At 54.3% G+C, this 22,894-nt stretch overlaps 1 protein-coding gene across 3 annotated transcripts; it reads right to left on the bottom strand.

The window, feature by feature from the left end:
- Positions 1-537: 537 nt before the first annotated feature.
- On the bottom strand, positions 538-22,617 carry NLGN3 (neuroligin 3). Of its 3 annotated transcripts, XM_006217654.3 has the most exons (8): positions 22,494-22,616; positions 19,276-19,932; positions 18,573-18,632; positions 14,637-14,696; positions 12,767-12,916; positions 6,145-6,330; positions 3,227-4,016; positions 538-2,414 (listed from the first exon to the last, which is right to left on the bottom strand). In XM_006217654.3, the coding sequence occupies exons 2-8, from the start codon at positions 19,730-19,732 to the stop codon at positions 1,571-1,573; spliced, it is 2,547 nt and encodes an 848-aa protein (XP_006217716.1). In that variant the 5' UTR covers positions 19,733-19,932; positions 22,494-22,616; the 3' UTR covers positions 538-1,570. The 3 variants fall into 3 exon arrangements, with proteins under 3 accessions (XP_006217716.1, XP_006217717.1, XP_006217718.1); XM_006217655.3 differs by lacking the exon at positions 18,573-18,632 and having other exon boundaries at positions 22,494-22,617; XM_006217656.3 differs by lacking the exons at positions 14,637-14,696; positions 18,573-18,632 and having other exon boundaries at positions 22,494-22,617.
- Between the last annotated feature and the right edge of the window lie 277 nt (positions 22,618-22,894).

Below are 22,894 nucleotides of genomic sequence, written 5' to 3'. Positions count from 1 at the left end.
CTGTCAGTCACCCAAAGCCAGGGAGTCCACAGAGCTGATGCTGCACTGGATTCAGATACGAAAAAGGATTTCAGCATGTTAGAGGGCAGACCTCCTCCCAGCCCCTGGTCCAGGAGGAGGGCATGGTGGTGGCGCCGGTGGCAGTGGAGAGGCAGCGGTGGCGGTGGCGGGTGGCGCGGCGGTGGCAGCAGTGCAGCAGAGAAGGAAGTGTTATTTTTGCCGTTTCATTAGGAGGCCCGAGGTGCTGAGAGAAGGCTTCAGCCGCAGGAACCCAGAGCGTCGGGGGGCCGGGGGTGGGGGGCTGGGGACAGCAACCTGATTAAGATTGGAGAGGTGCCTGCCCGGACTTGTCTCAGCTTAAAGGCACAGGATGCAGAGGGAGGCTGCGATTCCCAGCCCCGCTGAGGCGCCCTACTGGGAGGTCGGTTGGGGCTGGGCCTGTGCAAGGGAGGCAGGTTGGGAGTGCTAACTGGAATTTTTATTTTTGTCAAGACACTGTGTTTAAAATTTTTACAAAGGACAAACTCCATGGGTTTCCGTTAGTGTTTTAAGAATTTTTCTTTAAAAAAAAAAAGCCAACAACAACCAAAAAACACCGCCTTTTGGAAAGAGAAATGACAGACACAAAAGAGACTCTGGTAAAGAAAATGGGGCGAATTTCTGATAGCATTACCCCAAGGGCAGAGGCAGGACCCAGATTATACCCGGGGGCCCCCCTGATAATAACACGGCCTCCGCAAAACCTCGTTCGCCACATCTGGGGTCCCCTTGTCTAGCCAGGCCGATGTACCTGGTCTCTGGGGGCAAGCAGGTCTCTGCAGCCCTCCGCAGGCATACAGAGATGGCTGGGGAGTCGTCCCCTGCGGCCCTCCAACCCCATCCAGTGGCAGCCCCTTCCTCCTTCTACCCCATAGTCTTGCTCAAAACTGTTTCCTTCTTGGGGGTCATGTTCCTTGGTCGGATTGTGTGAGCACTGGGAGTTCCAGAGCCAGGGAGACCTGGGCCTGGAGCCCTCCCTTCCGGAGCCTCTCTGCTCTCACAGGTTGGAGATGCATTGGTTCCAAAATTTGTTTTTAAAAATCAACAAAAACAAGACCCAGAAAAAGACCAAGTCTGGGGGAGAAAGAGCGACTCTGCTCTTTAAAGCTCCCAAGTCTGGAGTTGGTCGGTGGTGCAGTTCCAAGAGAGGCGGAAGGTGAGCACCAAGGGAGTGTCCAGCTGGTGCTTCAGGCTCCCCAGGAGTGACTATGGTCAGGCACAGGAAGCCAGCTTCAGCTGCTTTTCCACAGGTCCTCGGGTTTCCCCGAGGACTCGTTTGCGTCCCCATTTGAAGGGTTTGTTCAGGTTCACTTGCTTATTTGTGTCATTGTACATGCGGGTGCATGTCCACATCTGTCTGTGTTTGTGCAGGTGGGTCTGCTGTAGGGTGTGGGGGTGTGTGTATACATATATGTCTCTGTTGGGGTGGGGTGGGGGGGAGGGTGTGTGTCTGTGTGCGCGCGTGCGCATGTGCGCGTTCGTGGATCTGGGCGGGACGGAGCCGGGATATAGGCTGCGCTCTGGGCTGGAGCTATACCCGGGTAGTGGAGTGTGAGTGGGGCAGCCCGGTACTGTTGAACCCGGCGGCGAAGGTGTTATAGGGGTGCAATGTCTGCAGCCCCACCAGGGAGTTGGGGATCATAGTGATAGTGTTGGGGGTCATGAGTGGGATGTCATCCGGGGAGCGCCGCAGGGTCAGCGTGTAGTCGGGCAGCGCAGTGAGGCGCAGGGTGTCATGGGGGGGACCCGCCTCGCACTCGTGGTGGGTGGGGCCCAGCTGCAAGGCGGCCAGCTCCTCCTCAGGAGCTGCTCCCAATTCAGGGGCCCCGGCTCCCCTCTGAGGGCTCGGCTGCCGCAGGGGCTCCTGACGCCGCTTGTCCTTCCGGTAGTAGAGGGCAGCGAAGGCCAGAACGTTAAGGAACAGGAGGGAGGCCCCCACAGCGATGGTGACACTTAATTCAGTGGAGTAGTCACGAGGGTTCTCCACCAAGAGTGGCCCTGCATCCTGGTCCCCATTCCAGGACCCTTGGGCGTTCTCGTTGCTGTAGGCAGGGGAGATGGCTGGCCGCTTGGTGCTCCAGGTCTTGCCGTTGGGCCTGCGGGTGATGTGGGAGCTGTGCGTGGTATCCGGGGGCGGCACTTTGGTGGTCGTGGACGTGTAGTGGAACATGTCATGCAGGTTGTATAGGTGGGGCACCAGGTGTTTCCAAAAGGCCACCTTAGTGGCCCGGTAATGATCGCGGACCCTTGGCTTCAGCCCGATGTGAAGGTAGAGCTGGTCTCGGGGATTGTATTTGGACCAGGCCACTTCCTCAAAGCGGTTGGCCTTGGTGTGAATGAACTTGGTGTCCTGGGGGACCGGCTTGTTGGGATCCCTGAAATACCACATGGGAAATCTGGGGTCACTACTCTACCTAGATGGGCAAAGGGCCTTCCAACATTCTTCCTCTCCCACCCAGCCCTCAACCTCTTCCCCAGTCCAAAACTTCCCACCATTTCCATCTTTTGCAGGGTCCCTCCCTCTGTCCATACCCCTCCTCTTCCCCAGGCGTTAGCTCCAATAGCCCGTGGCATAATGGAAACCATCTCAACCTTCCCTGTACCCGTCCTGTAAGATCAAACTATCGGACTCTCACATGCTACAGAGCACCCGTCAATCTTCTCAGCTGCCCAGTTTCTCCAATAACCCTTTAAAGACTTTCTTTACGGAGGGAATGGGGGAGATAATTAGGTTTATTTATTATTATTATTATTATTATTATTATTATTATTATTATTATTATTATTATAATATTTAATGGAGGTACTGGGGATTGAACCCATGACCTTGTGCATGCATGCACTTTACCACTGAGCTATACCCTCCCCCGCTAAAGACTGTTTCTGAATGGAGTTTATTCCCACTTCACAGGGCCTCCAACCATCTAACCTTGAATCCCATAGTTCTACCAGTAACTCTCACTCCTGCTTAGTCCTAATGCTAACCGAGTTCTAAGCCTCAGCAAAATTTTGGGGGGAAGAAAACGACATGAAAGACTCAAAAGGGGCATGTAAGAGGTGGGAGAAGGGTTACCAATCAAGATTTGGGGACTGTCTTAGGAAGGGAGCTAATGGAAGAGATTTAGATAGAGGAGCAGAGGGGAGGGTGTGCTGGGGTCTTGAAGAAGAAGAACTACTTTCTCCTTACCCGGTCTTGGCAAAGTTGGTCCAGTAGGTCATGACAACAGCACTGAGCATGACGTCGTTCTTGGAGAAGTTGCAGGGGAAGAGGTCAGTGGGGCCTACCATGGGGACACCAAAAACATAGGGCACTTCATCCCCATGAGCTGCATCTGACCAAGCCGGCTTCATGAGGCTCTGGCAGTGATGGTAGAAGGCGTAGAAGTAGGTGGGTGAGCCGTAGCGAGCATGCAGATCAGCTGTCACCACTGAGGGCTCCACCCACTGGTGGTCAGTGAAGAGCGCCACCAGGGTTTTCCGGCGGGTCTCAGGATTGTCCCGATCTGCCCAGTCTGTGTACATGAACTTGATGGTCTCCCGCAGAGTGTCCTTACCCTCAGGATAGCCATACAGATTGTCCACAAAGTTGGAGACTGAGTAGTCAAAGTCGGTGCCAGAGACCCCATCCTCAGGGTCCACCACCCCTTCCACAAACTTGAGCCCCTCACCCTGGTTGACACCGAGCATGATGTCATAGTTGAGGAACTCGCCCTGTTCCATGAGAATCTCAGGGTCATCGGGAATTACATCTCCATCAATCACGGGGCCGAAGGCCACGTGGTAGCGGGCTGGCTGGATGTCCTGCTCCACCAGCTCCTTAGCACTCTTTTGCCGAAGACAGTCCACCATGTCCACTGTGTCAAGCACGTTACAGCCCACTTTGTCCGCCAGCAGGCTGGTGTATTTCACTGGTTGGTAGTTTACGGCCCAGCTGGACAGAGCAGAACCGCTCTGGATAATGGCCCTCTGGAAAAGCCCTACAGAAAATCGGCAGCACCAGGTCAGATCTGTCATGTCACCCACGACCCAGCCCCCCCCCCCGGGCTTGTCCCTGACGGACAAACCAGATGGCTTCTGACTCCTCTGTTACCAAGATTGCCCTCTGGGTTGAACGGGTTGTGAAGGAAGAATAACCCTTTTGGCCGGAATGATGGGTGAGGACCAGAGGAGGGGTTGCTGGGCCCCTTTCCCGACTGGTTCCTGCCTGCTTCTCGCTTCCTTCTTCTGGGGTGATGGTTGGTAACTTGGGGGTTAAGGACATGCCAGGAAGAATTAACCCCTTGAGTCCCAGACATCAGCTTCCTGATACTCCCTCTCTTTATCTCTCCTTGTCTTCCCCTCTTGCTTCCTGCCCAGCTGGGCCCAGCTCTGTGCCAGCACACCACCAGGGAGCTGGCGCTTCCACCACAAAGGGGTCTTTTTCATGAGAGATGAGAAATGCAGGCAGGAGAGAGCCTCACATGCTGGGAGTTTGGGGAAGGAGTCCCGAGGGCAAAGGCCTTGTGGTCTGAAAGTCTCCAGGGAACCTGACCTCCCAGTCCATAGTCTCCACAGAGAATTTGCTTTTTCTGAAGCTACTGCTGCCTCAGATCCATATTTTCCCCTCACTGAGAGGAAGCCAGTCCCCCGAACTCAAAAAGGAAATGATTCCTCCCCGCAAGGGAAAAAAAAAAGGCATCATTCTCTCTCCGGCCCCAACATTCCCAAGGAAGGGAGAATCCAGCACTCAGGTGCACAGTTCTGCTCCTCTAAGAGGAAGGCGGTGTGCACAGGTGAAAAGATGGGTAGAGAAATGTAGATTACTACTTAAGAGAGCCTCACTTTTCAAAAGATTATTCTCCATTGATCAATTACAGAAAGACAGAGAGAACAAATCTTTAAAGCAGCAGGGCTTCCAGGGTCACAGGCCCGCTGTGAGACAGAACAGCAGCACACCGAGCAAGGCTATCTCCTCCCAGGGAAATAGAGCCTCACAGAGGAGGCACCGTTCCTCTTTTCCGAGAGAGAGGCACCCTCATAGCCAGCCACTCCACCCTCCTCTGTGGAAGAAAGAGATTTCCATGCTCCTGCTGTCACCTAGGAGCACATTCTAATCTGGGATGTAGATCCTACATCCCCTACATCCCACCTTAGGCTTCTCTCACCAGGGGAGTCCCTGGAGGGACTGAGATAGAATTTCTAGGTCAGAGAAGGTGATTTTTCTTTCTCAGAGAGACAGGCCTTCCTCAAAGAGAAACTGCAAGTCTTCCTGTGAGACTATCTCGATCTCCTAAGGTTGATCTCAGTGAAAAATCTCCTGTCTCCCAGATTTCCTTACTTCATAGAAGGGCACCTATTTCGGGAAGATCTCTTCTTTGTGAGAAGCTCAACTTTGCCTCTCAGAGATCAAGAGTGCTCTGTAGTCCAAAGGTGAAGAGAAGACTTCCTGCTTCACAAAAAAGGGGTCTTGTTGGCCGCTTTGGAGGGGTCACTGGCAGAGGGACCCACAGCAAGGAGAGAGGCTTCCCTTCAGGCTAAAAATGAGTCTCCCTTGGTGTGGGGTCATACTGCCATGGCGGGCAGATCTGGAGTCTGATCAGAGTTACCCATCCCTCAGAGAAAGCCCACTTGCAGGTTAGTAATCCCTACTTCGGTCCTACCTCCCGCGTCAAGGACAGTCCCCTACTTGCACAGACTTGTTCTTCAGAGAGAAGGGCAGAGAATGAGTGTTTCTTACACCTAAAAACTAATTTTCACTCTAGATCACTCCCCAAAGTCACGTGTCCTTCCCACACAGAAAGATTTCCCCCGCCCCAAAAGAGCCATTGTCCCCCCAGAGAGAGACATTCTACTCCCACACTCCTAAATAAGACTCCGTTAGAAGGACAACCCTCCTCTCTCAAGAGGTAAATGGGGTCCTTTCCTTCGCTCTCTCACACTAGGAGAATTATGTCTACCCCTAGAGAAACATTTCCCCTCCACTTCTACCCAAAGAGATACCCAGCTGGCAGGTCAGGGCTACTCATTCCCCTGGATGCTCTGAGGACATGGAGCTGGGCACCCTGGATCCTCAGGGCGGGCAGCCAGCACTTGGCTAGTTCGTGTTTTGTCCCAAGAGCTACTCACCCTCAGAGTGATGTGACAGCGTGAGGAGGCTGACACAGGACGCGCCGATGCCTGAGCCAAAGACAGTAATACGGCGGGGATCACCACCGAAGAAGGCGATATTCTCGCTCACCCAGCGGAGGGCCTGGATTTGGTCAAGGAGCCCATAGTTGCCCTTGGCGGCCTGATCGCCAGTGCTCAGGAAACCTGGATTCAACAAAGGGCATGACGGTGAAGGCGGAGGGATGGAGGATTTGGACGACGATGGCAGTCAGGGGCGTGAGGACAGAGGATGAGCATGCAGCATAGTTCTTTCCACCGAGCTATTGTTAACCATTGCTCTTTTCTGCAAGGTCCAGCAGCATCACTGTAAGAAGGGTCTTCTCCCTACCTCCCACCCATTCTCCAGTTCAGAAGGAGGGGTCACCAGACCACTCAAAGGGGATGCCTCCAGGTGGGAGACAAACTGCAGGAAATGCAAATGGCCAGGACCCAGCATTCCCTGCCCTGATGTGTTAGCCAGGACCTTACCCTAGCACCTGGCAAGAGAGAGGGGAAAGAGCAGGGACCCTGGAGTCAAATAGTCCTTGGTTTGAGTCCTAGCCCTACCACTTCTTGGCCATATAGGTTTGGGCAAATTATTTACAATCTCTGGGCTCTAGTTCCCCCTTCAGTGAAATGGGGATAAAATACTTCAAAGGGGGAGGGTGTGGGTATAGCTCAGGGGTAGAGCATGTACTTGGCGTGCACGAGGTCCTGGTTTCAGTCCCCAGTACCTCCATCAAGGGAGAAAAAAAACACTTCAGAGGGATGTAACAAGGATAAAACCAACAGGAACATCTCTAATATGCCCAGCATATTGTAAATCTATAGTTACTTCTCTCTCTCCTTCCTTTTCTCTCTGGAGGAAGTGAAGATCCCAAGAGGCAGCAATCCCTAAGCTCTCCTTGCCCTTCCTGTCCAAGTTCGTCCATCTCCACTTCCTTCCAGGGCCTCAGATGCCCCCTTCTCCTCATTCTCAGGGCAGGTCCTCATCTCCCCCGCCTCCAAGACCTAGTAAATCAGAAACTTTGGGGAGGGGACCCAGCAGTCTGTGTGTTTAACAAGCTCGCCAGGTAATTCTGCTGCCTCCTCAAGTTGGAAAACTGCTGGGTTAGACCATCTTTTTTGTCGGGTGGAGAAATGGGGAAGTCAGTGCAGCACGTTACCACAGAAACAGGTCTTCCCGCCCACCCACTGGGATTTGCTGCTGAGGAGACATGTCACCATGGAGACTACCTTCCCACCCACCTGCTGGGATTTGCTGCTGTGGAGACTTGTTGCCATGGAGACTACCTTCCCGCCCACCTGCTGGCTATCCCACAGAGATGTCCTATATTCCCCCCCCCCCCCCCGCTTCCATTTTAGTCTGATCTTGCTGCTTCGTTTCATCTCTCTTCCTTGATCCTTCGGCTCCTTGGAAGGCTCTGTCTTCTCCTGCCTTAGGCTTTCTGAAAGGTTCTTTCCAAGTGGGTAGTTGTGGCACTCCTATGCACTGGAAACCCACACCCAGGTCAGTATTTTTTGACTCCACACTTAAAAGCTCATTCACGGCACCTGGGATCAACTTTGTGGGAGGCCACATTTGAGGAGGCTCCCTCAGCTCACAGAGTGTTCTCTGATGGTCCTGGCAGTCCACGGGGCAGAAGCTGAATTCAAACAGACTCAAGCAGGCACAAGACCTCATCACTGTCTTTCTCAAGTCCGTCTGTTTCTAGCTTCTGCAAAAGAGCTCATTTCCCCCTCTTCACGTGTGTTATTAATTTACTCTTGGTGCATTTAAGTATGTAAAGTACTTAGTTATTCCTCTCAGGACCTAGTCGCAAGCCTCTTTAGCCCCAGGTTCCCGATGAGGGAATGAGAAGGAATTAGAGAAAGCCTGAATGAGGATGAACGGTGGAGCCCGTGTTCCTCTAGACAAGGGAACCAGCTTCTCCTCTGCCTGGCCTGTTCACAGGCTGACGCTGCTCCTGCAAGTCTGAAAAAGTGTGCTGACCGAGATCCAACCTGGCTGTCCAAGCCTTAAGACCCTCCAGCAAAAATCACTACGTGCTTCTCTCAGCCTGCCTGTCCTCCCTCCCGCCTCTCTCCTTCCCCCATTTTCTCTCTTCCTGTTCTCTTATCTAGGCAACAGCAGACTCGACTTCAGCCTTTGCCAAGGTATCATTCGGTGAAATGTGTCAAATATGTCCATCCTAATCAGCAGGTAGAGCCTGCATTGGGATGTAGTAAAGTCGATTTCTCTGACATGTACCAATTTTCTGGGTTAGGAACAAAGGCCTGAAAGGGCAGAGTGGAGGATTTAACCATCACTCTCTGCTCTCTCTCAGATCCCACAAACCTCGGGATAAAAGGCACTGAAGTACGTGGATGACGCCATGTCAGCCATCTTGCTACAAGCATTCTCCTTGAAGTGCTCTATCCAACAGGCTCAGGTGGACGATAGAGCAAACCCCACTGACCACAAGCACGCAAAACCTGGCAGTCTGGGAGAGCAGTCACTTGCTGCTAGTTTCCCAGTAACTCAGCCATCGACAGAAACCATGTGAGAATGAGGGCTGAAATACCAAACTCCAGAAACTGTCAGAGCAAATCTGAGCCAGTCTTCCTGGACCCAAGTTTCTACTGCAGTACATGGTAAGCTTCTTGTCAACAGAAGACAGAGGATCTGGTGCACTGTAGCAAAACCAGATATCTCAAGGCTTGATGTTGACCAGGTTTTCAGTTTGCCTGAAGGGTACCTGAGCAAGGACGTAGTATCAAATTCCAAAACCCGGAATAAAACTTGGCAAGCCCCTAATTTCTCAGCCCCAGGGATAACCACAGCCTAAATCCTGCTGGGGTCCCTTTCTTTTGTGGGTCTCAAGGTGTCGGGGCATCTGAAATAATAGCCACCCCTCTGCCTTGGACGGGATCCACGGACTAGCCTGTGGCATTCTCCAAATACATGAATCACCCAAGATGTCTAAAGAAGCTCCTTAGAGGGAACCAGAGAAGCTCAGGGCTCCAGAGAAGCTGTTGAGAGGGAAGGTGAATGAATGCATATAATTGAGGTCCAAAACTGGCCACCTGTTCCAGGATGTTTTGGGAAACAAAACAATAAAGCCTCAGCTATACAGCAAAATCCCCGAAAGTCAGGGCAAACCCATCTTCTATATCTGGCTCCAAGAGACCAAACCATCTTGTCTGGACCTAGAATCCAATCAAGGGCTTACTGATTACATTTGTGTTCCAGGGCAGGCACTGAAGGGGACAGAGAAAGTGGTGGAGAACTTCTGGCCAAATCTCGGTTTATGGCTCCTTCTGAGGTTTGGGTAATATTATTTTGATTATTAACTATTTAAGCCCAAAGAATAAAAATCCTGCCCCAAGATGTGCTGTTCGGGTTCTCGAAACGAGAGGAAGTTGTAAGGGGGCGGCAGTGGTGGGGTCTCAACCTGAATTTCATGGATGAGTTTCAGTGGGATATTTGTGTGCGTGTGCGTGCGCATGTGCATTTTTCTAGGGGAGAGTCCATAAGCTTTCATCAGAATTTTCAAAGGGGTCGAAGACTCCCCCACAAGTTAAAAACTTCTGATATACAAGCTTAAGGATTAGGGCAGCTGAAGGGTTGTGAAGTAATCAGCAAACCAGGATATCATTTCTGTACGGCTCACAGCTCCCAACTGACACTTCAGACCCTGAGTCTCTCCTCTGCCTCTTCCTTGCCTCCTTCCTCTGTGTCACTCGTGTCCTCTTTTCTCTCCCCCATCCTTTCCTTCTCTTCCTTAGTTTCTCTCCTCTTTTCCCCGATCCTCTAGTCTCTCTTTTCCTTCATTCCTGGTCTGATCATTTGGAACTGAAGCATATTCTTAGCAGTCTCCGCGCTTTCCAATGATCCTTATGACATGGTGCTTTGTATTGTTAATTTTTTTTTCCCTTGAACTGATGTGGGAATAGATCCCACTTTTGAAGAAATCTGAACTGTTTTGTGAGACTACGGTGAAAGAATCCCGCCACCCCCATCTAAGCTGAACATGCACTAGGTCTGACTGACCTTGGAGGAGACGGGGGTCAGGCCCAGTCAGGCCCCGACACACTCATGCTCTGGGGCGCAGACCCCCAGCCGTGCAGGCCTTACCCGCACTGGGGGGACGTGGGTCATCACCTGGCCCGCAGTCCTGTACAGCTTTCAGTTCTCCTGCCACGCCAGGCCTGATTCACGTTTGGCCCAACCCTGGGGGCTCAGCCGGACCCGCACAGTGGCTGTATTGATAATTTTTAAAAGCAGCTGAGTTGCACATTTTCTATCACTTTCATTAAGAAAATAAAGTAACCACATGGCTTCTGGCCTTCAACTCCCATGCTCATGTGTCTGTGTATCTAGGTGTGATTACATTTGTATATTCACTACTCTTCAAGAACTGTGCAGCCCTAGCGTGTGGGTTTGCAGCCACCTTCATGGTACCATTTTTACTGTTGGAGACTCAAGACAGAACATGTTACAGGAGCTTTGCCATGATGTCTGGGGCAACTCAGTGAGACAGACGAGCAGCAGCAGAACCCTGAAACCCAAAGCCCACTGGACTGTAGTGAGACCAGGGAGACGCCCCGTGTACGTCACACCCAATAGCCAGACACCCCTGAAGGGGACGCAGGCTCCACTTTTCTCAGGGACTATCCTTTCTCCAGCCTGAACCCCCAAAAGATGTCCTGCTATCCCACATGGCATTATGGGGAAGTCAAGAGGAGATGGACTTTCTGCATACATAATTGTACCCAGAAGTGAAACGCAGCTCCAGGGCCCCTGGGATTTGAACTGGCAAAGCAACATACTCAAAAGCAAATTAAAATAAGGTCCTGTCAGCCAACCAGCCCTGGCGTCAGCCAGGTCCAATTGCTGGTTCAGACCCCAGGCCTGCAGACCTGACAAACCGCCTAGACCTAGACTCCCACCAGGACTCTGAGGACACCAGCCCTCTGGGCAAGAAGTTGGCTTCTTTTTGCACCACTCCAAGGGCTACGGGCCGTGCGCACCCTCAGCGGCCTAGGTGGGCATCCGGCAGGGAGCAAGGCCCTGTGTACTTAGTTGCTCTCTCTGAGGCACTGGTCTACCTCAAGGCCTTGGGCACAGTTAGGAGTTAACAGTTACCAGGGAAGGCACAGGCTAGTGGGGCAGCCTAACTAAGCATATATAATGACGAAATGATATATAATAAGCATATATAATAATCAAAATAAGCCTGTGGGTGACAGAGTATGTGTGGGGAAGGGCATGTAGGTGTCTGTGAAGCCTTTGGGAGATAAGTGTATAGGGGTGGGCGTGCATTTGTGTGACAGGTGGGAGTGTATGGGGATGTACGTGTGGAGAGAGTAGAAGATGTGCAGTGTGTATACCTGGGGTGTGCACGAGCATGGGATGAGTGGAGGTGCGTGTATAGGTATGGATGGCCAGGTTTGGGGATATGGATACGTGGATACATAATATATTTGTGGGGTAGGGAGGGGGAATATGTACATATGTATGTATTGAATATATATGTGCCAAATATTTTTTGGAAGAATGTGTGTATGTGTGTGTGTGGGAGTACGGGGGGGGTGGTCTGCGGGTGTGTGTATATGGGGGATATAGAAGTGTAGTGCATGGGATGTGTGTGTAGATGTGGAAGCAGGGATAGGAGTTGTGTGGGGGTTGCTTTTGTATATTGTGTTGGGGGGTGTGGACATGCAGGTATGAGTCCTGTATGTCTAGGGAGGGGGGATGTTGGTTTTTGTTTGTGTGGGGAAGGTGAGGGACATCTGTGTGTATGTAGGTGTTGGAGTAGATGTGGAAATGGGGTGTTTTGGGGGACAGGGACATGTCTGTGTATGTGCCGAAGGAATATTTATATACATTGAAGGTATATATGTGTGGGGTTTGTGTGGGGTTTGTGTGTGGATGAGAATGTGCAGGGCGTGGATCTTTGTGTAGTAGGTACATCTGGGGGTAGAGGAAAGTGTGAGTGTGGGCATGTGTAGAAATCTGTGTAGATGTGGGGTACAGATGTGGAGTGTCTAGAGGTATACGGGTCTGTGGACATGTGCACAGGGGAGACTACCTGTGTGGAGTGTGTATGGAGCAGTGTGGGAGTATATATAGGTGAGGGGTCTGTGGATGTGGCTGTAAGGGTCTATAAGTGTATGGGTATGTGTATGTGCTTGTGGGGGGTGAGAGAAATAACTGTATGTGTGCAGACATGGGAGGGTATGTGGGTGTGTGGATATATGATTAGCTAGAAGGAATACGGGTGGATGGGTAGGGATGAGGACAGGACACTAGAAAATTAATGGACTCTCCAAAGCTCAGCCAAGCACAAGCCTAGAAGCAGAGATCTGGCTTCAGACCCCAGAGAAGGTGTGAAGTTTGACCTGAATTTCCAATGGCATCTCAACATTCCAGGAAAGGACCTATGGAAGCCGGGAAGCTCCCAGCCCTTGGGCAGGGGCCATGGGATAACGACATTGTGACTATGCTTGTTAGCACTAGCTAGAGAACCCAGGTGGCCTGCTTTTAACTCCTCAGCATTCTGAAACTCCCTCCCTGAGAACCCAGGCTTCCCTCTAGGCCTCCAGCTGGGAACCATACCTAGTACCCCAACCCGATAGTTGAGGGTGATGACGATGACATTGCCATAACTGGCCAGGACGCTGCCATCAATCATGTTGCCCGTGCCTTCCATGTAAGAGCCTCCGTGGATGTAGACCATGACGGGCTTAGCGCCGCTGTCCCGGATGTCTGCAAGGAGAAGGGGTGAGACGCGGGCTGGGTAAGCTGCCCGTCCTCCCCCACCCCCGCCAGCCCTGGGGGGGTGCGGGAAGCAAAGCTATCCCAGGTGCCAGGACACCACCACCTGCTCTGAGGGCGGGACTCATCCGGCGCTCAGCCTGGAGCTCAAGCATTGGCCAGAGACAGTTTGACTTCAGTGATGTTTTTAAAGACTCTGGTTTCAAGTGCCTCCCAGCTCAAGGCAGCCAGGCATGCCTGGTACAGCTGGGCCTAGAGAGGCAGTGGCTTGGCCCTGGGGACAGGGAGCAGGAGGAAGAGGAAGGGCTGGTCCCTTAGCTGGATCAGTGAGTCCCTGCCCTGGGCACCCAGGAGTCCTGGGACCTGACATGGCTTTAGAGAGCAGGGACGGGGGAGCCCTGAAACCCCCGAGACTAGACCAGTTACATGGAAATACGGCCATTGGCAGCAGCTGGCCCCCCAGTGCAGACAGAGACAAGAGGGGTGGGAATCAGGGGTGGCACAGGGAGAGAACAAGGGAGAATGTGGGGACAGGGGAGTGAATGGCAGAGATGGGGTGGAGGGGACCTTACTGACATGGTTTCTCAGCCATGTGCTCGTTTACCCCATTCTACCCGGGCATCAGGCTGACTTAACTGGCAACGCTGGGGATGGAGAAGAGGAGGGGGCAGAACTAAGAACGAGAGAGCCTCCCCCAGTCAGCATTAAGATGAAGATGGTGCCTCCACAGAGGCTATTCAACCACGGACCTTTAAGCGGCCGCTCCCAAGCCCCAGGCAGGGAGGCATCAGGGTGGGGCGGCCACTAGAAGGCTCCCAGCCTGATCACCTTGACCTGCAGCCTCCCAGTCTGTGCGTTGGACCAACACTCTGCCACACCAGCACAGCCCTTCCAGCCACCAGTGGGCCCCCCTGAGCTGTCTGGCCCCCGGGGCAGGGCCAGGGCCTGGAGGTAGAACGGAATGCTCTCTGCTGCCGAGCAAACGCCACCTGTTTTCCCAAGGAGGAAGGAAGGCTGGTTCCACTGTCACCCAAGGATCTTATGCCATCCACGGACTGGGCTGCGGTGTCCTGGCCTCAGCTTGGCGTGGCAGCCCAGTCCTTCGAGCCCTGTCCTGAACTTATTGCAGCCCCTGGCCCCCAGGCCATCTCTAGCTTTCTGGGAGAAGGCTGAGGAGGTTCTAGGTGGCGCTGTGCCCCAGCCCCTTCAGTGGTCACTGCCTCCCTCCTCAGTTCAACCGCCTGCTGGGCCCCTCTCCCAGGAGCCAGTCTCCCCACAAAACACAGGTGTCTCCTCAATGAGAGAAACACAGGCTTCTCCTTGCCATCCAGTTTCCTTTGTGCCTCTCTTTGCCCTCCCTCAGCCCTGCTTTCTCTCCACTCTCCATGCTGCTCGGTAGGGGCAGGTGCCCGTGAACCACAGAAGATGGAGGAGGAAGCTGTCTCCAGGCAGTGCTAGTGGAGGACCCGGGCGAGGAGGATGCCCTCCCCATGGCTCTGCTCATGGTCCCCTGCTCCCCCCAGCCGTGTCCATCACCCTGGAACTCCCCGTGGCCAACCAGGCCAAAGATGGATGAATAGCCCAACGGCCTTGTACAGGAACAGAAACACACCAACGGACGGACAGACAGACAGACGGGGCTTCTCCCCATCGAGAGGGGGAGGGGCTCTGTGCCATGCACCAGCCGCCGCGCCCTGCAGCCCCCAAATACCTTCATCTTCATCCCCGTCATTATCCGCTAAGTCCTCGCCCTGTTTCTTAGCGCCGGATCCTGGGGACCAGACACGGGGAGACACAACAGCACAGAACAGAGAACAAAACAGAGAGAGAATTCAAAAACAGCATGATTGCAGTGTGGCCCAGCAAGCCAGCTCTGGGCCTGGGCCCAGGACAGGCAGGAGGGATGGCAAGAACTGAGGGAATGGGTGGGCTGAGGCCCAGACCTTCATCAGGATGATGGTGTTGCAGGCCCCTGCTGTGCCGGCCTCCCTGCACCTCCCTGTCCCCCCGCCCTGTCCCCAACAGCCCATCTCAACCAACTACCTTCCCAGCTGGGAAGGAGGTAGCAGTGGGTGGGCCCAGGCACAGAGCCAGAGACCCACTCGGGGAAAGGACTTCTCCCGGGTGGAAGAGGCTGCACGTGTGTACACAGGCCGGCCGAGCTGGAGAGCAGGGGCAGGCACCGAAGGTGAGAGGCGGCGTGGCCAGCACGTGTAGATATGGATGTGGGCTATTGGGGCAGAGCCTAGGATCCCAGCCCTGAGCTACCTGGGCCCAGTGGGCGGGCTCAAGCTGGGCCTCAGCTGACCCTGATTCCCACAGGAGGAAATGGGAGATGAATATTTCCCTCTGGTCTTCCTCGCTGGGGCCTGCTCTGGGTAATGGCAAATGGGGTTCCTGCCCACAGGAACCAGGCCTGAGAGCAGCAAGCATTGCTCTGAGATCTAAAGAGAGCCAGAGAGGGAGGGAGAGAGGGAGAGAAGAAAGGGGAAAAGGAGAAAGGGGCATATGAGAGAGAGAGAGAGAGAGAGAGAGGAACAGAAAGATAGGAATAATGGTAGTAGCTCCTACCATGTACCGAATAGTTACCATGAGCCCAACACTACTTCTGCCATATTGTTTGATCCTTACACCCCAGTGAGGAATATACTATCTTTATTCCTGTTTCACTGATGGGGAAACTGAGGTTCAGAGAGGTAAAGTGACTTGCTTCAGATCTCACAGCTAGGAGGTGCTAGAGGTGAGATTCGAACCCAGGTCTGCTTGATTCCAAAGCCCATGGTCTTTCCACTGCATCATGCTACCCTTCTGGGATGGGGGAGAGGGATGGGGAAAAATCAGGCAGGAAAGAGGTGGAGCATGGAGGGGAGGGGAGGAAAGGAGAGAAAAGAAGAGACTAGAGAAGAGAGACCTTTAGGACCCGCGGGTGAGCTGGCACCAATTTGCCTTCCTGGTCTAAGGAGACGAGAATGGCTTTGAGAAAGAGGACCCACTGCCTGGATGCTGGTCAGTGTTTGGAAACAGAGCTCATTCTGCTGGCACCCTGGGGCTTCTACCTTCTTGCCTGTGACACCAGATACTCTCAGCCCGGAGGCAGCAAATAGCCCTCTTTCTCAGCTGGTCTGGGTTCCTGTGACTGAATTCCCTTACAGCTATTAATCAAAACAGAAGCCGCCCTCATATTACAAAATGGCTTTTCAACTAGGGCAAGAGCCCAGCCTGAGGGGCAGAAACTGCCTCCTAGCTTCCCGCACCTCCAGTGGCACCTACTGTCCTCACACTTGCCGACGGTACTGCCCTCTGAAACTCCAGGGGACTTGGGGCATCATCACTCACCCAGTGGACAGCCCCCCAGCAAATGGAAAGGAATCACTCATCCTGAAACACGAATTCCCTTCAACTTGATGGGGATGAAGGTTAGGGGGGACAGGACACATCTTCAACTCCCCTGGGCCCTAACTTTGAAGCTGCGTCCCTCTTGCCCCACTTTAGGAGGGTCCCCGGGTTGCTGCCTGCCTTGTCTCAGCCTCCTCCACACAGATGCCTTTGCTCCCTTGGCTTAGCACTCCTTCAGCAACTGCTTGCGGCCATGCCTGTCTCCCAGGCTAGTTCAACAACCGTCCCTCATCCCAGCGCTGGGCTGCTGCTGCAGGGTCCCTGTCTGCCCTGTGCCTACCACAACCCTCACTGCCTCTGGGGCGGGTCTCCCTGCACCTCCCAGGAGGCAGGCTTTTTAAGTCTGTTCCAAATGGCCTACAGGCCCTGGATAGAGAACAAATTGGAACAGCTAAGTGGCCAGATCCCCTTTTCCATGCTGTCTGGAACCCACTTCCCAGCTCGGGCTGTGGGGCTTAGCTAAACTAGGCTAGGAACTTTGGCAGAGTAGCAATCAGCTCTTTAGTTATTTCTAACTCTTTTTCTCTCCTTCCCATCCCTCCACATCTCAACAATACCTAGCACATGGCCTTGCCCATAGTCAACAATCATGATTGGTAAATGTTTGGATTTGGAGCTTCCTGTCAGCTCTCTAGGCAAACTCTCTGGACTGGACTTAGGTTCTGGCGCCAGGGGCTGGGGTAGGGGAAGGGCTCATTGCTCCTAGGAACTGGTTGCAGTGAAGGGCACCTCCTCACCTCTGTGCCCAAGTAAGTCACTCATAGGAGCAGGTTGAGGACACCCTCTTCCTGGACTCATGTCTAGGTTAATGGAATGTTAAGACCAGAATCGTCTCCTACCACCTTCCGATGCGGAAACAGAGGTTCTCAAAGGAAAAGACGTGCCTAAGGTTTCCCCATGAGTTAGCGGCAGGGCTGGGACTCAGTCAAGCTAGTGGCTTCCAGACCCAGACTCTTTTTGCAGCATCACAATATTTCATTCGTGCGAAAACGTGTTTACTGATTGCCTCTTGAGTGTGAGGTCCTGGGCTGGGTGCCGGGAGGTGATGGACCACTTATCCTCAGGGCAGCAGACCTCACTCAAAGCTTCTGGATGCATTGAAAGCACTCAGTGCACCTGCTCGACACGCAGATTGCCAGGCTCAGTCCCCAGAGATTCTTACTCAATAGGGAGCATCCAGCCCCAGGAATCCTGACAACCCCATTTGGGGAACCCTGCCCCTACTATTTCAAAGGAAAACAAACTGCAAGCTTGCCAAAGGGTTATAGGGACCAGGCTGTGATCTTCCACCTGTTCTTGAGTCTGTTTCTGTTTCCAATTCGACCTAACCCATCCACATTTCACCATTTGTTTCAGAGTCAGGGAGGTGGGAATGACCAGATGAGAGTGGCCTCACATGCTACAGTGGAAAGAACGTCACCCTGAGGGTCACGAGACCCAGGTTTGGGTCCCGGCCCTGCCACAGACCAGCGACTGGGGCCTTGAGCAGCAGCAAGTCACTCTCCTGGGCCTGTTTCCGCATCTGTAAATTGGGATATCAATGCCTTCCTCATAAGCTTCCAGAGATGTGGAGAGGATTTTCTGAGCTAAGTAGGCAAGTGCTTTGCAGAAACCATAAAGGGGGATTTGAACAGGGGGCACAAATTCCTCCCAGCAAGAGGGTGAATTTGAAATTCAGGATCGCATGCATCCTGTAGAGTCCACAGCTCCCCAGAAACCCCCAAGGTCTGCCACCAGACTAGCCCAGCTCAGCTATGCCATGGTCAGAGGTGGTGGGCGGAGTCGGGGGGGCAGCGTTACTAACACCTGGGTGGTTTGGTCTCAGCTCCAGGGCTGGAGAGTTGAATCTCCACTTTGTCCCCAGGAAAGAGCACGAGAGGATGAGCTGGTGGCTCCTTCACCCGGAAAAAGGTCGGAGCCTCTGGCTCCATCTTGGCGGCCTAGAGTTTCTCCTGAGGTGTCCCGGAGAGAACCTCTGGCTCTCTCTTTAACATACACTTTAGGGTGTAATTTGGGGCTGGGGAGGTTGGAAGAAATGGGGTGGTTGCTTCTGCTCTGAATCTGACTTAGGCCACCAGATCCTCCCTGAAGAGCAGCCGGGCCCCTGGCGGAGGTGGAGCTTATGCCTGCTCACCGACCGCCCCCTTAGCCCGGGCTACTTGAAGGAAGGCTGGGTCTTCAGGGGCAAAGGCAGGTGGGCAGGCAGCCCTCCCTCTCTCTCTCTCTCCCTCCCCGCCGGCTCGCTACCTACCTCCTTTCCTACAAATTTTCTTGTTGGGCTTTCGGGCGCATTCCTTGGAAATCCGCTTTACTGTAAAATGAATAAAAAACTAAAAAATAACAGGAGGCCTCTGCCCAGGGGCATGCACCCCCCCACCCCCCCAGGCCCCAAGAGCTGCTCTGCAGGCGGCACATGGCAGAGAGCCTGTCCCACCATCTCCTTGTTTCTGTCACTTACCTTAGTGTGACCCCCGCGGGAGGAGGCATCAGCTAGTGAAAGAGGAGGCACCTAAGCACTGCCCACCGGGCTTGCCCCCCAGCCCCCCCACACACCCAGCTTCCTCGGCCACACGCACCTACCACCCCTCAGAGCAGGTGGAATGGTGATGGGGGTGGGTGGGCCCGGTGGAACCAGCATCCTCCCGCGGGCAGCTGCCAGCCGTGACCCATACTCCCCCAGGGGACCCCCAGCCAGCACTCTGGCCCTAGACCTGTCAAAGCTCTCAGGCCTGGCCAGGCCCCTCCTGGTAACAGTTCACTCACACATGGGAGCTCAGACAATGCTGGGAGAGGGAAGAACAGGGAGGAGGAAGGGGGAGGCCAAGCAGAGTGATGGTGAGAAGCCTTTTTACAGACAGACAGAGGCATGCTGCAGGGCACACCACCACATGCAAGCCACAAACACCACAGGGCAGGTGGGAGGCGGGGAGGGCACAGTGCCTGGCCGCACTCACCATCCTCCGTGGGCACATAGACGTTCAGGTAGAGGCAGTCTTCGTTGGGCTCCTGGATGTAAGTAGCCACGATATCCAAGTTGGCCGTGAACCAAACAGGCAGCATGACTTCGGGCACCGCTGTGTGGATGTTCTGGGGGCACACTGGGGGAAAGTGCGTGGCGTTCCGGATGCCCGACCAGGATGGGGGTGGTTCAGGGGGCAGGAAGCGTTTCTCGCCGATTGGGGGAGCTGCGTAGGGCACCCCCAGGTACTGGTCCACAGGCCCCAGGATCTCACTGGGCAGTGGTACCCGGGCACCCCTTAGCTTCCCAAAGTGAGTGTTGACCGTGGGTGCTGGAGCCTGGGTACTGGCCCTCAGCACCAAGCTGAGGAACCACAGGGTGAGACACAGGCTCCGGCCAACTGTGGGCTTGGGGCTCAGGGACAGCGAGGGCGGGCCAAGCCGCAGCCACATGTTCCGGGCCGGGGGACTGGCAGGAAAGGCAGATTCCGGGGTCACAGCATCAGCCCGACAGGCAGCCCCTTCATGACCACACTGACTTGAACCTCAAAACTGAGCTCTCGAGGGACACCTACAGGTGCCCAGCACCGTGGAGAGCAGGTCGTCCAAGCACCACAGCTTCAGAAAGGGGACTCCCTCAGGGCCAGACAGGCCTGTGGAAAGAGGGAAGGATGCGTCATCCAAGATGGTTGGGGAGGGCTGGGGGTCGGGCTTGGGGCCCCGCTGGGCTTGGGCTCTTCTCCTCCTGGGAGGAGGGGTTTCCAGTGCCCGGGTTCCAGGGACCCACAGATGATCTCTGTTGCCAGTCAGAGCCATTCGCTGCACCTGGCTGCAGTTGGAAAAGCCAAAGGGGATGGACAGATGGACAGTAGTTGCCACTGCAAGTGCCCAGTCCCCAACTTCAACTCCTCAGCCAGTGGAGCTCACTGGGGTCAGCTGGAGCCAGAGGAGCACAGGGAAGTGGAGCTCTGGTCCCCGGGCACACTGTGGGGATACTGAGCTCTCTAGCCCCTGGGACTGTCACCCCACACAGGGACCGCTACATCAGGAGAAGGTAGAATTGAGAACCTCATTCCAGGACAAAGACAGAAGAAGGGAAAGCAGTGGATAGGCAAAGGGTCCCACGGAGAGATCCCCCCTCTCCCTCAGGCAGGGCAGGGGCAGGATGGCCATTCATCAGAATCCCCAGACCATCCTGTACATTTCTCCTCAGCCCTCACTGCTCCTAAATCCTTAAGCCTTGGTCCTTTCTGTGGGCTATCTCTAATTCACATGGGGTGCCAGAAACTGAGGCAGAAAGTGTTCTGCCTAGCACCCTAGGCATTGTGGTTGCTCAGCCAGTGTAAAAGAAACAACGGAGTGTGGAGGACACACACTCAGAAAGTCAGAGAAATAAACTCACAAAGACTCAAAGAGGGAGTGACAGAGACCAAGCCAGGATCACAGACACTGTGATATTCACTCACAGAGACATACATTCCAAATCCATAGAGATCCCCTCGTACAGTCCCACGTTCTGAGACAGAGAGCTTCACAGAGCCAGAGAATCACAGAGATACATTCAGCGACACACACAGACTTACTGAAACGTAATCATACACACCGCATAGGTAAATATCCAAAGACACATGCAGCATGACGGTGACACATAGGTGGAGACAGGAACAGAAATAGCCACACACTCAAGGCACGCAGGCCTTCTGACACAATGGTTATACGGTCAACACATATACACCAGCACACACAGACACTCCCACGTGGACACACACACAATTTCATTTCCCCCCATTTCTCCCGCCTTCCAAGATTGTAGGCCTGTTCCTTTAAGAACTAGCTGAAGGGGTGGGGGAGGGAGATTGGGAACGCCCGGCAATCGGCCACCACGAGAGGGGAATGAGAATGTGTGTGTGTGTGTGTGTGTGTGTGTGTGTGTGTGAGAGAGAGAGAGAGAGAGAGAGAGAGAGAGAGAGAGAGAGAGAAAGAGAGAGAGAGAGAAAGAAGAAGAAGAAGAAGAAGAAGAAGAAGAAGGAGGAGGAGGAGGAGGAGGAGGAAGGGCGGGCAAAGCAACTAAAGGGGTGGGGGCTCTGAGGAAATGGGGAGCAAAGTATGGGTGGTTAGATCCCAGACACAGCCCAGAATGCACCCGGGGTGGGGGGGAGGAGGGGAAGGGGAAGGAAGGGGTAGGAGTAGGGAGGTGGGGCAGGAGGGAGTGGGTGTGTGTGTGTGTGTGTGTGTGTGTGTGTGTGTGTGTGTATGGGGGGGGATAGTCCGCAGCTGAGTTCACACAATCCCCCCATTCACCGTCTCCATGGCAACTCTGGGGCACAGACCGCTCATTCACACGGCTTCCCCGCCAGCAACCCCCCCCACACCATTAACCCTTTCGGTGCCACCCCTCCCCGCAAATTCCATTAACCCTTTCAGGATGCCTCCCTCTCCAGTAACCCTTCGGCGCCAAATGCCATTCCCATTTGAGTCAATTCCCTGCAGCCCCTCCCCCGGGAACACCTAGACAAATCGACCGACCCCCAAACGCCCTCTGTACCCTAGGACCCACTGTGAGTCCCCAAGGCCAAGATCTCCATCCTGGTCCAACTTGCAATTTGGGAGAAGACAAGGGGAGGCGGCAATGCCGGGGATTAGAATGGCATCTGGAGGTACTTCTGGGGCTGGAGCAGTGTTGGGCGAGGGGCATTGTGCAGGAATGGACTGGTGTTGAGAATTGCAATTTTGGGGGCTACGCGGGTTCAGAATGGTATTGGGGGACGGAGCTGCATTGGAATGGGGGAGGATAGGATAAAGGCCTCTGTTGATGGGGGGGGCTGCAGAGAGTGGGGGAGGGAGCCTGGCTGTGAGATGCTATGATGGAAGAGGGATGGGGCTGCACTGCGGGGGAGGGGGACTGTCGATGTGCAGTTCAGGAATGGGGCTGGGGGCCCTCAGGAGGGGTATTTTGATGAGCATGCGGCCCGGGCTGTGGAAATAGAGGGACCACGGACAGGAGGATGATAGGGATGCAGGATTCAGGGAGGAGGTGGAGAAGAAAAGAGAAGCGGGGGAGGATTGCGGGGTCAGGGGTGCCGATGGAGAACATGGGGTTGAGAAGGTTGGGGAGCACTGACTGGGGAGTGGAGGACCCCGGGATGGGGAGAGGATAGGATCGAGGCAAGGTATGGGCAGCTAGAGGATGAGAGACCGGGGCAGGCGGCCTCACCTGTTCCCCAGGCTGTTGCGAGCGACTGAACCGGGCCACGGACCACCCATATCGCTTCCAGGCCAAGGGCTCCGCACCCGAATCCCCGAGATCTGCTCTCCGGCAGCCTGGCTGCTGTGCCCGCGCACCAAGGGGGCGCGCTGCGCGTGCCCGGACACGGGGGGCGCGGTCCCTGCCATTAACTCCTTTTGTGCCAGAGATGGCTCAAGTCCTGGGGCATGGCCCACTTCCTCTCAGGCTCAAGCACGCTCTGCTTAAGCTGTCTCTCCTTCTCTCTCCCACATACCCCTCAAATCACAGACAGGTGATCGTCCTAGGCAGCGAGTCCAAACTTTACCTGCAAAGCTTGAGACCTTGAAACAAAGGGAGAAACTGAGGCACCGCCTGCAGCAGTCTCCAGT

The sequence above is a fragment of the Vicugna pacos genome, chromosome X (genome assembly GCF_048564905.1).
Source record: "Vicugna pacos chromosome X, VicPac4, whole genome shotgun sequence".
Lineage (NCBI taxonomy): Eukaryota > Metazoa > Chordata > Mammalia > Artiodactyla > Camelidae > Vicugna > Vicugna pacos.
This window is presented reverse-complemented; position numbering and strand designations above follow the sequence as displayed.

What these genes read in the sequence shown, in the direction of transcription:
- NLGN3 (XM_006217654.3), bottom strand. Translation starts at nt 19,732, where the DNA reads ATGTGGCTGCGGCTTGGCCCGCCCTCGCTGTCCCTGAGCCCCAAGCCC. An exon ending in CTATGTGCCCACGGAGGATG is followed by an intron (nt 18,633 to 19,275) that starts GTGAGTGCGGCC and finishes TTCATTTTACAG; the next exon opens with TAAAGCGGATTTCCAAGGAA. An exon ending in TGACGGGGATGAAGATGAAG is followed by an intron (nt 12,917 to 14,636) that starts GTATTTGGGGGC and finishes TTCTCCTTGCAG; the next exon opens with ACATCCGGGACAGCGGCGCT.